Genomic DNA, 13452 nt, shown 5'->3' on the forward strand with positions numbered 1-13452 from the left:
TAGCTCTTCAACAGGAGGAGGAGAGTATCCTTCAGGGAGAGAGGAAAAATTTTTATTTAAGGGGTGAAAGCTATGTTTTCTGCCAGCATTCAAGATTATTCAGCTGTAGAAATGAGTCTCTACATTTACAGTATAGATCAGTAGCTCCCAAAGTGTAGGGCACTGACCCTGGTGGACAACAAGTGGTCAATTATAATAATAAACTTTGACTTCCTGTTGGGATTTGGGCATGGGTCAAAGAGGCTTTCTTGTAGGTCTGATGATGACCTATATGCACACCAAAATTCAGAAGCCTGGGTTGGACGGTGTGTCGGGCTGATTTTTTTGTGGCAACACATGAAAAACGCATCCGAAATCAGTGGTGCAGACATTTGACTGGCAGAAGGGGGCGCTGTGATAAAGTAATGATATTAATGCATATCATTATTCAGAAGCAATCTATGATTATCCTTGTGAAGTCTGGTGATGATTGAAATAATCACTAAAACGTTATGAGGTAATATTGGTGCAATTTCACCCTAAGGTGAAAACTCACAGTTTGCACAACTTTGGGTCTCAAGGTTGTCTAGTTTGAGTAAAAAAAAAATCCGGAGTCAATCAGATGAAATCCCTCAGTCAAGTTCGATAAAATGTGCAAAGGGTCCGTCAGGTTGCAGTTTGGTTCCTGTACGCTTTAAAGGATGGTCGTAATGTAAATTTTTTTTCAACCAATCATGATACATAGCCGTACCAATTTTCATGCATGTAGGTCTTAGCCGGGGCCTTAACTCACATTTGGCGCCCCCCAGAGGTGACTGTTTGATACACTTGCACTGTTCCACCACCAGATGGCTTAGTGAGAGAAAACACTTTGAATGATTTTAAAGGTGCATTGTGTAGAATTTGGAAATTCAGCAACATCTGGTGTTCAGATTTTAGAATGAGCCCATCTGTTACTAAAACATCACATCACTAAGTGACGAGAGCCTGTGAAGACCAAAAAGGATTGTGACATCATTTACAGCAGTGACGAGGTGAGGGTTTATTCATTCATTTTTTTAACCATTATTTTTATAGATCATAGGTCAGTCTTCTTCTCCACCTGCCTTCCAGGTAGTTTTCAGGACCGGCGGGCAGGTTCGTATTTAAAAATCACGTTTCGCTCTTTCTGTCCCAAAAACGTTGCCGTAGACAACATGGCAGTTCGTTATGTCAGCCTCCGTGAGGGCGACCCGCGGTAATGTAAATTTAAAAAGCTTTTTTCTAATTTTGTAAAAAGAAAACAAAAGCTTGAAGGGGATGATTGTGCACTTATTTTAACATACTTCACATAAATGTCTAAACATTATATCCCATTTACACCGTTTCTGTTCGGCGAAATGCAGCCAAATTCTACACACTGTACCTTTAAGAAGTAATACACAGTAATACCCTGGCACTGCCAATGCGCCTCTGGGGATTCTTCCTGTTGTTCATGGGCGCACGCATACTCCCAGATCGATCCAGCAGGCACACAAACTCTCCGCATGAAGTGACTGAAGACATCACAGACTGGGGAAACTCGGGGTACAGACTCAGCATCACAGCTGGATCACCCATCAGAGTGCCTGAGACACAACAAACATCAAATCTGGCTTTTACTGATTATTCCAGCATCTATAACTCTTCTGATGGAGGATTAGGATGGTAGACTTTGAAAATGTAAAATAGGAGCTTCACTGATGCACTCACCAGGTTTGGCAGAGGCCTCTCCAGCCTCCACCACAGCAGTGGGCTGGTGGGCATCTTTGTAATAAATCAGCACTTCAACATCTCTGTCAAACTTGTGTCCAGCAGCCAGCTTGGTCTGAAGATCAAAAACACATTTAGAAACATGAGTTAATCAATAACTCTTGTTCTCTGTATTAGAAACAATCACAGATACATTGGTGTTGTAGCTACCGTGGCTTGGGTTTGCTCTGTGTTGAGATACTGAAGAGGATCGAGGGAACAGTTGGACTCGATTTTAACCACCGGACGAGGAGACGACACCCGGGCACAGAAAGACAGACTGTAGGGCACCTTAGAGGCTGGAATCGACGTCACCCGGATGTTGCTGCCTCCTTGATCGCCACTCCCTTTAGCAGTCCAGAAATGCTCAAGTTAGATACTGGTCACATTCAAACAAGAAAAAGAAGTCAAATTTGCAGCTTTAATAGCAGAGCTTTGGCACAGATGTGCTTCAGCTCATGGGTCCACACCAGATTCACTCGTCAGTTGAAGTAAGTCTTCATACTTTTTTATCAGTTCAGGCCCACAATGCTCAGTCTAAACCGTATCATAGCCATCTGACACTGGCAGCCACTGTAGCTCCAGTTAATCATTAGAGCCTTGCTACCATAATCCTTTCAAACCTGATGTAAACACCATTGAACGGAAAGCACTAAAAACATCTTGAAGAATACTCTGAATTCAACACTTTTGATCTAGAAATTGGAGATAAAATTGTTCGTATGATATGTCAATCTAAACTGGCTTACAATAAAAGCAATTAGTGATGATATTCAATATGGGAATGTAGACATAAATGTGCAAAGCGGTTTGAAAGCCATCGATGCTAGCACTGTTAGCTACACTTTGTAAACAAAATTAACATTATTTACCTGTTTATACTGTGACCAGTGCTACATCAGTGGTGCTCTGTTGTGACTGTTTTTCTGTTTTTTACCTTTAGACTAGTTGACTTAACACAGTCAAAATTTGTGTTTTAATCAGATGAAAGAAATGTCGTTTGTACGAGGGGTTGACCAGTCTTACAAATGATCTGCGCTTATATTTGCCATTTTGTCGATTATCTACATCAGCGTTTTATTCCACCAATCACCGATATAATTAATGAATTAAAAAGTCTGCTCCTCTGCATGTGTTTCACCCAAAACCCTACCTGACTGGCTAAGACTTCACAGTGAGAAAGGTGAGGAGAAAATATCCTCCCTTTATTCTGTGCTCTTTTGTGTGAGAAGGGGGCGCATAAAAGACACACAAAACCTCTTCTCTGCCAAGACAAGCTTTCAGTGTGGCTCTCTGCTCCGGTTTGAACAAGAAAAGTGGTCCAGTTTCGAGTAAACTACAGCGGCCCTACAGTGACATCTTTGCTAACAGCTAATGTGGCAGCAGGTCCTGGATATACCGTACAAGCCCATCGTCTTGGTCGGAAAGGCATGCCGAAACATTTTGTTTCTGTAACAAATGTGTAGGTCAATAAAAAGTATTTTCAGGAAACAAGTTTTGGGTCAGTTTTTCGTGTGAACTTTAATATTTTAAATATTGGGCCTTGTTAGAAGGTTTCTTATTAATACTTCAACTAAAAGTATCATTTCTACCATTCGTTCTCTAAGACCCCCTTGTATATTCAACCAAAACAGTTACTGTAGCTGAAATATCCCTCAATGAATCGCTATTGAATTGAATCGCATCGAATCGGAAATCGAATCCAATCTGGACCTTGTCAATCGAAATCAAACTGATTCAGGAAATCAGTGGCAATACCCAGCCCTATTGCTCTCATCGCTTGTATTAAAAAAGAAAGGCCAAGGTTTTACAAAAGTGCTGCTGTGGCTAATCCGGAGCTAATCGCTCCACTAGCAGCCATTGTATACAAACATTCACACAAGAAACACTTTCCCCCTGAGCTATCACAAAGTCATGCTGAAGCAGGTCAGCAGAAGAGTGAAAACATCTTTCCCAACATATAAAGCTTATAAGGTTGTTTTTATTCTTTATTTCATACAGAAGTGTGGCTTAGTTCTAGAACAGACGCAATGCTAAAGCTATATCTGAGGTATTTAGAGCAGTGGAGGCAGCCATTAGCAACGGCTTTCAGTACAACTAAACCCCGCTTGTAGCACAACTTTGTATGTATGGCTCCATTTACTGCAGTGGAGGCAGCCATTACCGACAGCTTTCAGTACAAGCAAACCCAACTCTGTATGGTATGGCTCTGAAACTAGCATCACTCAGTCACTCAGTCAGACACAGACAGAGCCATCTGCAGGGCTGACCTCAGCCAAAAACATCCTGACAAATGTGTTTGCTGCTTTCTTACCTTGAGGTTGGTAGCGTGGGTTGAGCACAGTAGGAAGACAAAACCTCAGCCCATCGTCAGCCTGAACAGCTAGCTCAGTGACATACTCCAGTCTGATTGAGGCGCTCTCTTTTGGAGGAAGACAGCCAACACTCAGAGAGAATATATCTGGACTCTGCTCACTCTCCTCCAGTATAAAGGCTTGCCTGCCAGAGCTCAAAGCATCATCGTACTCCTCACGAGCCTGGAAGAAGGATTACACATGCGTGTTTATTGTCGTCACTCTCTTATTCTCTACGTTCCACTGTATCTGCTAAATCCTGACTGTGTAACTCACCTTCTGCTTCTCCTTCACCTCAGCTACAATCTCTGTTTGTCCAATCTTAGCACTGAAATGACAGACAGCAGCATCTCCAGGCAGAGGGAAAACAAAAACAGCCTCTAGTGGATTGTCCTCTTGGTTCTCATAGTTCAGAGTGGAGACCACTGTAGCCACATGGTCTCGAACCTCCACCTCCACCTCCACGCTCTTCAAAGGAACTGACCAAGAAAACACAATGAGCAAGAACAGTGAGGACTTCAATGTTTTAAAAAGTTTGAAACAGTTTAATTATTCTTTCTGGTATGAATCTGTGATGAGATATGATCTGAAGCTGATTATTAATTTTTGATTGTTAATAACCTTATATGATACAGCAGCAAATTTTATGCACATTATTCAAACATCCAAGTTTTTTTTTTTTTGGAATGAGAATCCCTGTTTTACTAATAAATGATCATCCCTTTTAATAAAGCAATTGATATCACATTTGCAATATGAGCCAAAATAATTGTAATTTGATTTTTTTTCAAACCGTTTTAGCCCAGTGTTCCCTGTATATATATATCTATATATATATATAGATAGATAGATAGATAGATAGATAGATAGATAGATAGATACAGTGCTTAACACATTTATTAGACCATTTTCAATGAGCTCTCCACGTTTTACCATTTTAAACAGGAATGAGGAATTTCAAACTGAATTCACCTTTTTTTACCCAAATCTGAGCCGGCTCACTGGGCTTCTCTGAGAAGTCAGAAATGAATCAAGCATAACATTCAACCACTAAAACTCATTTTTCTCTTCAGGAATGAAAGTAAATAACTATAATTTGACATATTAATCAAGAAATAATAATGTGCTTTACTATTTTTTCAGTTTTTTGTAAATCAGTAAATTTGAAAATTCATGGATAACAATAATAATAATATTTTAGCATTAAAAATATCATTTGGGTTAAAGAGCTTCTACATATTGGTGTATTAACCATTGCAGAAACATAAAAAATGATTTTGGTAATTACCAATGCTGTTGATTTAGGGCAGCTGTGGCATAAACCTTACTTTGGGTGGTGGTCTGATAAATTTGTTAATCACTGTATATGTATATATATATATAGAGAGAGAGAGAGAGAGAGAGAGAGAGACAGAGAGAGAGAGAGAGAAATATATATTATAAGAAACCTAAAAATAATTGTACATCAAATCGCAACTTTAATATTGAGCAGTTTATATCACCCCTAGGTTGAACTCAATATCGGTCGACCTCTAGCTTGTAGTATTCAAACAGTATTGTAGTATTTTGACAGACTTAATAACAGAGTATCTTTGTTGATGCACATTTGAAAGTTTGTCATATTTACTGTTAATATTTTAATGTTTTTACAGACAAAAAGCACAGAGTGTCTGATAAATTCTACATGAAAATTCTGGGAAATGATTTCTAGAACAAAAAGTGAACTTTCAGATCAAATAACACATGTTAGAAATGAGCTCTAAGAGCTGTACCTGGTTCTTGTGTCAAAGTCAGCAGCCCACAGCAGCAGTTCACCATGGTTCCTGGTATCAGTTTACACCGTCAAAGCAGCTACTGCTGTTGAAAGACAAAAGCAGTAGTTAAATTATGAACTTTGGACTGCGGATAATTTAAAGCAATGTAGCCACTGGACATTGTGTAGCAACATTTTTATTTAAGTTTGACTGAAAGCATGAAGGTAAAATATTATTTTCAAAAAAATAGTTTTCTGACAGTCAAAGTCTAGGATATATGACCTTTAAACATCCCTCTGTGTCTATTATAACAAATGAAAGCTTGTATCAGTGACCTATATGTCTACAGGTTAGAGGGTGACTAAAATGGGACATTTGGCAAATTATTACTCATAGTAACTCAAAATAAATGCTCGGGCATTATGGAGGCAGTTTTTGAAAAGGAAAAAAGTTCCCATGAGTGTGGGTCCAGCCCAGAAGTCCAAAAAATTATCCCCCAGGTCCTTTCCTATCCACTTTTCCTTAACCCCAGTGAAAAACGTCACAGGGTCAAGGAGAGATGGGAGTACGAGGATAGGAGAGGAGAACAGCAGTGATTGAGAAATCCGACTGCACTTTCTCTGGGCGGATGTTATGGTGTGTTATTTGTGTAAAAACTAAAATTTAATATTCAAGGATGACAAAATTCACATCTACCACTCTGTGTGTTCTCCATGTTATTAAATGTAATGAATGAAACGTGAAAACCTTGGTGATAAATGAGCTCATTACGGTTTTTAGATCCTGATGTCTCTTCGGGACAAGGAACTGTGACTATGAACATCTGGAACTGCAAAAATGTTTCTCTTAATAAGATAGATAAGATAAGATAAGATAAGATAAGATATTCCTTTATTAGTACCACGAGGGGAAATTCCAATTTACAGCAGCAAAAAGTATCTTAGACAAAGCAGGCCACTGGCGACAGAAACACAATAGAAATAGAGTACAAATAAGAGTAGTGTTGCAAGAGCACCAATAAATACAAAAAAATGGAATATAAGGACGTCAACTTACAAGTTATAAATAGCATTTACAAACAGTTATGTACAGGTTGGGTGTGGTGGAGATATTAATATGTACACCTATATACACATATATATACAAACATGTGTACAGATTATACATATAAATTAGTTATTGCACAATTACTCGGAGCAGTTTCTGTTGTGGAGTCTGACAGCTGCAGGAAGGAAAGACGTGCGATACCTCTCCTTCACACACTTGGGGTGTAGCATCCTGTCACTAATGGAGCTCCTCAGTGCAGTGAGTGTGTGTTGGAGGGGGTGGGAGTCTTTGTCCATCATGGAGGACAGCTTGGCTGCCATCCTCCTCTCCCCCACCTCCTCCACAGATTCCAGAGGGCGTCCCAGGACAGAGCTGGCCTACTTTATCAGTTTGTCCAGCCTCTTCCTGTCAGCTACTGTGATGCTGCTCCCCCAGCAGACCACGCCGTAGAAGATGGCCGAGGCCACAACAGAGTCACAGAAGGTCTTCAGGAGTGCCCCCTGCACCCCAAAAGACTTCAACCTCCTGAGCAGATAGAGTCTGCTCTGACCTTTTTTGTAAAGTGCAGTGGTGTTATCAGTCCAGTTCAGTTTATGGTTCAGATGAACACCCAGGTACTTGTAAGATGTCACCATCTCAGTGTCCCTTCCCTGGATGTTCACTGGTGATGGGGGGAGTGGGGGCGCCGACGGAAGTCCACAACCAGCTCCTTGGTCATACTAGCGTTAATCTGGAGGTGGTTCTGCTGGCACCAGACCACAAAGTCCTGTATGAGTCCTCTATATGACCAGTCGTCCCCATCAGTGATGAGGCCGACGATGGGAGAGTCGTCAGAGAACTTCTGCAGGTGACAGGTGGGTGACAGGTGGGAAAAGTCAGCAGTGTAGAGGGTGAAGAGGAACGGCGCCAGCACTGTTCCCTAGGGGGCCCCTACACTGCAGAGGACAGTCTCTGACACACAGTCCTGGGTCCTCACATACTGTGGGCGGTTGGTGAGATAGTCCACAATCCAGCATGTGAGGTGTTGGTCCACTCCAGACAGCTCCAGCTTGTCCCTCAGGATGTCCGGCCTGATGGTGTCGAAAGCACTGCTGAGGTACAGGAAGAGGACCTGAACAGAGCTCCCAGGCGACTCCAGGTGAGAAAAGGCTCGATGGAGGAGGAAGATGATGGCGTCGTCCACTCTGATGCCAGGCTGGTACACAAACTGCAGCGGGTCCATGGACGAGCTCACCAGGGGGCGCAGGTGGTCAAGGACCAGCTGCTCCAGGGCCTTCATGAGGTGGGATGTTAAGGCCACTGGCCTGTAGCAGCTAGGGTCCTTGGGATGCTGGGTCTTTGGCACTGGTACCACGCAGGACGTCTTCCAGAGGCTTGGCACCCTTCCCAGTTTCAGGCTCAGGTTTAACAGATGTCCAATGTTCCCACTCAGCTGGTCTGAGCAGGACCTGAGAAGCAGGAACTGAGGCCATCCGGTCCTGCAGCCTTCCTGGTCTTTGCCCTCCTCAGCTGGTTCCTCACCTGGAGAGGTGTGAGGGACAGGTTGGAGTAGGGGGGCTGTGTGTCTTGGGTTATAGATGGGGGGCTGGGAGGAGCACTGGGGGGTGGAAGTGGTGATGGTGAGCTGAATACTGGGGGGGGGGGGCAGAGTGCTGGGAGATCAGAGGAGGGGGCTGCTGCAGGGCTGACACAGCTGGGGGATGGGCAGATGTCTCCTCAAACCTACAGGAGTAGGTGTGTAGTTTATCTGCCCACTTTTGATCCCCAGCTGCTTAGGACTTTGGCTCCTGGTGGCCTGAAATGGTTTTCAGGCCTCTCCAAACTTCCCTGGTGTTGTTTATGTAGTCTGTGATGCTGTCTGTTAAACTGTCAATGTCCTCCTCATGGCAGTCGCTGAATATTTCCCACACTGTAGTTTTGAAGCAGTCCTTCAGAGCCTCTTAATTGATCTCTCTTCGTAGTCAGTATGACTAGATGAATGAAATTCAAGTCATTTTATTTTGCAACGGTATTAAATAGTGTTGTTTTATTCCCTATCTATTCTTTCTTTGATTCTTGCATTTCTGAGAACTATTAGTCTACTCTGGGTCTGTCTTGATTCCAGCTTGTTATGTGACAAGTATAAACCGCAAATAAAAAACCCTCAATGGTTACAGATTTTCCTCGTCTTCCTTTCATAACTATGATCAGAAATATAATGATCAACTTTATCGCTTGAAATGGTTGTGATTTATAAACTCTCATCACACTTTAATACATCATAACAAAAACGGATGACGTTTTAAATACTGACTGATCGAATGATTTACTGTTTGGATAAAAAATGGAAAAAGAAATGAAATAATTATATGTGGGATGATAAAGTTGCCATGTCTGTAATATTCCTCTTTTCATCCCTATTTCCTTCCGTTTATCACATGAATTATAAGTTTGACAATGAATTTTACTGTTTAAATCGGTGCAAGTAAAGTCACAGGTGCATCACTTTAAAGGAAGTTGACACAAAGAATTGTGGGTCGTCTTGTCATCTCTCCTAACATAAAGGATGGTCTAGTGTAGGGGTGTCCAAACTAGGGCCCCGGGGCCAAATGTAGCCCATGGTCCATTTCTGATTGGGCCGCAGCAAATTCTAAACATTTAACTAAATATGGCCCACATTTGAACAAGGAACTTGTGTCTGACTGTATTGTACTTCTTTGTTTCAGTACAAGGCGGTGCTACCATGTTAATTCTGTAAACAAACATTTTGACAAGAAGAATTATTAAACTGGAGATTTTTGTGACTAAATGAAGGCAGCACTTTAAATGGACAACATACTGAGAACCAAAATAACAACAATAATTTGATTTACAGTGCCCTAATGGATTACAAAGGCTGACCTCAGGACCGATGGTGCTTTAGAACCAGTAGTAGCCAGGGCCGACCAGGGCCCCCTGAGATCTGATTGGTCTCCCTGAAATCCTTAGAATGATTGTCTATTTGTCTGTCAGCCATTAACTTGCCATTTAAGCATACCCAATCATTAAGCGTATCTTAACTGTAGTATCATCAAAGTGAGGCATATGAAATTGGCCCCACCATCCTTATTTATTTTGGTATGTGGTCCTTAGAGAAAAAGTTTGGACACCCTGGTCCAGTGTTTCCTGTGCTGAAGGAGATAATGCAGTGAAGCTCCTTTCCTTATCAATGTTTTCAATTAGAGAATTGGAACAGCCTTTATCATACAATACAATACAATACAATACAATAAAATACAATACATACAAGAACTTTATTTATCCCCGAAGGGAAATTCAATCGTCTGGGAGTCTCATCTGTTTACTTTAGAATATCATGGCCGACAGTGAAACACTTCAGAGTCATTTCAATCATTTAGAAACCCTCCAAAACAAAATAACTATTCAAACAAACCAGTGTGACTCAATACAAGTGGGGAGAGATCACAGGAAGTGATATTGGAATACAAAATTACACTGGCAGATTCTAATATATTTTGAAATGGAATGAAACTGTGTATCAGTGTTTTACTTTTAATCAATTATTCATTCCTTTCACCCTTTTGAAAAATGTACAGTTTGATTGTGACCCATTTTACCAAAAGCCAGTTAAAATGGGATGCCTGCTTACTCTATGGGACAATGTCCTCATGCATTTTAGAGGAAATAAGTTTTGAAGTATCCCAAACTACAGGCTGTTATAGAAGAAATGAAGTTCATAAACCAGATCAAATCTTCACTCTCTTAAAAATGGGAGCTAGCGTGTTCAAACTACTGTAAAATCCAGTGTTTAAGTTGCACTTTAAAACCTTTTCCATCAAGAAGTTGCTGGCAGCTTCTATACTGAGGCGACTGACTTATCAGCAAAAAGTGCTGAGACCTGAATCATCAATACAGAAAGTGCATGCAGCTGCCACTTTTTCAAAACAGTGGTTTCTGAACATCACCACTGCATGATATTGCATTGATATTTTAAATGTATTTTAACAATTTCAAATGTCAACATCGCTTGTCTTGTCATAATTCTATATTCTTCCATAACAAAATATGCAGTGTCCATGCATCTAAAGAAATGGCTTCTGGAAAATGGTGTCTTATTTTGACAGTAGTTAAAAATCTTCTAAAGATATTATTGATTTTTACCTCCGCAAAGGAGTCTATGTGATCAGGTGGGTTTGTTAGTTTGTTAGCAACATAACTCAAAGAGTCATGGGCGGATTTTCATGAAATTTTCAGGAAATGTCGGAAATGGCATAAGAAAGAACTGATTAGATTTTGGGACTGATCCGGATCATCGTCTGGATCCAGGAATTTTTTAAAGGATTTTCACTATTTAGAGATAGGGCTAATGGCCGAGGTCTGTGCTGTTACCACTTCACCCCAGGAGATGGCGGACATGAGTAACTTCAATCCCAGCAGCATGTTTTTGGTGTCTTTCTATTCAAAGTTTTGGAGTTTATAGAGTTTGAAAGACGCATGCCCGGTCGAGGAGACGAGTCAGAGCTTAACCGAGAGAAAGACAGCGAACTGTAGCGCACAATGCTGGGAGGAATAGAGGAATATTCACCCTCTGCCATGACTTCCAGTCGTCCAGTGAGACCATGGGTGAGACTGTCAGTGCATCTGTTGGCACCAGCAGGCAACGCTCCCACTACAACAGTCCACATTTAGTGAAACCAATGCTTGGCATCACCATGAGTCCACCCCACCAGGGAAGGAGTAATTGGCAAATTAGATTCTGGGGGTGATCTGGATCACTGGCTGGATCCAGGAATGTTTATAAAGGATTCTTCACTGTTGGGAGATGAAGGCTAATGGTGGAGGTCTGTGCTTTCTGAGTGCTGTTCTAGTTATTTTATAAACACTAACCCAGTTTGTACACACCCATACACATTCACACACCACTGAAGCAGCAGTGAGAACAGAGTGGGCTCACACCGCGTTCCACATTATAGTGCAAATGATATTTTTCTCTGATTTTCCTAAATATTAATGCAAATGACAGTCAGAATATTTTTCAACTCATCAGCCATTAGAGCATAATTCAAATGTTTGTGAACAAACTTCATAATGACAAAAATTATTTTTTAAAAAATAAAAACCTCAAAATGCACTGTTCCACATTATTAAGCACAACAGCTTTTTAAAACATTTTATAGGTTGTAAAGAACTGAAAATGGTCATTTGTAAAAATTCCAACATCAGGGGGTCATATTTACTGAAATCAAAGCTATTTCAATTAAAAACGTCTTAACAGGACAAGCTCCATGTTAATATAGGAGCCCTTCTTTGATATCACCTTCACTATTCTTGCATCCATTGAACTTGTGAGTTTTTGGAGAGTTTCTGCTTGAATTTTTTTTTGCAGGATGTCAGAATATCCTCCCAGAGCTGCTGTTTTGATGTGAACTGCCTCCCACCCTCATAGATCTTTAGCTTGAGGATGCTCCAAAGGTTCTCAGTAGGGTTGAGGCCAGGGGAGGATGGGGCCACACCATGAGTTTCTCTCTTTTTATGCCCATAGCAGCCAATGACACAGAGGGATTCTTTGCAGCATGAGATGGAGCATTGTCATGCATGAAGAAAATTGGGCTACAGAAGGCACGATTCACTTTTTGTACCATGGAAGAAAGTGGTCAGTCAAAAACTATATACTTTGCCGAGGTCATTTTCACACCTTCAGGGACTCTAAAGGGGCCTATCAGCTCTCTCCTCATGATTCTGGCCCAAACATTACTCCGCCCCCCTCCTTGTTGACGTCCCGGCCTCATTGGGACATGGTGGCCATCCACCAACCATCCACTACTCCTCCATCTGGACCATCCAGGGTTGCACGGCACTCATCAGTCAACAAGACTGTTTGAAAATGAGTCTTCATGTATTTCTGGGCCCACTGCAACCATTTCTGCTTGTGAGCATTGGTTAGGAGTGGCTGAATAGTAGGTTTATGCACAACTGCAAGCCTCTGGAGGATCCTACACCTTGAGGTTGGTGGGACTCCAGAGGCACCAGCAGCTTCAAATACTTGTTTGCTGCTTTGTAATGGCATTTTAGCATCTGTTCTCTTAATCTGATGTATTTGTCTGTCAGAAACCTTCCTGTCTTTATCTGCACAAACCCGTCTGTGCTCTGAATCAGCCACAAATTTCTTCACAGTACGATGATCATGCTTAATTTTTCCTGAAATATCGAATGTTTTCATTCCTTGTCCAAGGCATTACACTATTTGACACTTTTCAGCAGCAGAGATCCTTTTTCTTTCTCATATTGCTGAAACCTGTGGCCTGCTTAATAATGTGGAACATGTGGAAAAGTGCATTTTGAGGTTTTTATTTAAAAAAAAAAATAATAGTTATCATTATGAAGTTTGTTTAAAAACATTTGAATTATACTCTAACTGTTGATGACTTGAAAAATATTCTGATGGTCATTTGCATTGATATTTAGTAAATCAGAGAAAAACATTGTTTGCATAATAATGTGGAACGTGGTGTAAATGTCTCACCAACTGATAGAGTCAGAGAAAGTGTACTATTTAACCTGAATATGTG

General features: G+C 41.1%; 1 protein-coding gene across 1 annotated transcript in view; it reads right to left on the bottom strand.

Annotated features, from left to right (window-relative positions):
* Positions 1 to 13452, bottom strand: part of LOC121522159 (von Willebrand factor A domain-containing protein 5A-like) — a 34368-nt gene that overhangs the window by 19902 nt on the left and 1014 nt on the right. The window contains exons 2-7 of the mRNA XM_041806288.1: positions 5876 to 5960; positions 4380 to 4582; positions 4064 to 4286; positions 1921 to 2096; positions 1711 to 1825; positions 1411 to 1586 (exon numbers count right to left, since the gene is read on the bottom strand). Of these exons, the coding sequence (XP_041662222.1) occupies positions 1411 to 1586; positions 1711 to 1825; positions 1921 to 2096; positions 4064 to 4286; positions 4380 to 4582; positions 5876 to 5921 (939 nt within the window). The 5' untranslated portion in view covers positions 5922 to 5960. The remainder of the gene's footprint in view (positions 1 to 1410; positions 1587 to 1710; positions 1826 to 1920; positions 2097 to 4063; positions 4287 to 4379; positions 4583 to 5875; positions 5961 to 13452) is intronic.

The sequence above is a fragment of the Cheilinus undulatus genome, linkage group 2 (genome assembly GCF_018320785.1).
Source record: "Cheilinus undulatus linkage group 2, ASM1832078v1, whole genome shotgun sequence".
Taxonomy (NCBI): domain Eukaryota; kingdom Metazoa; phylum Chordata; class Actinopteri; order Labriformes; family Labridae; genus Cheilinus; species Cheilinus undulatus.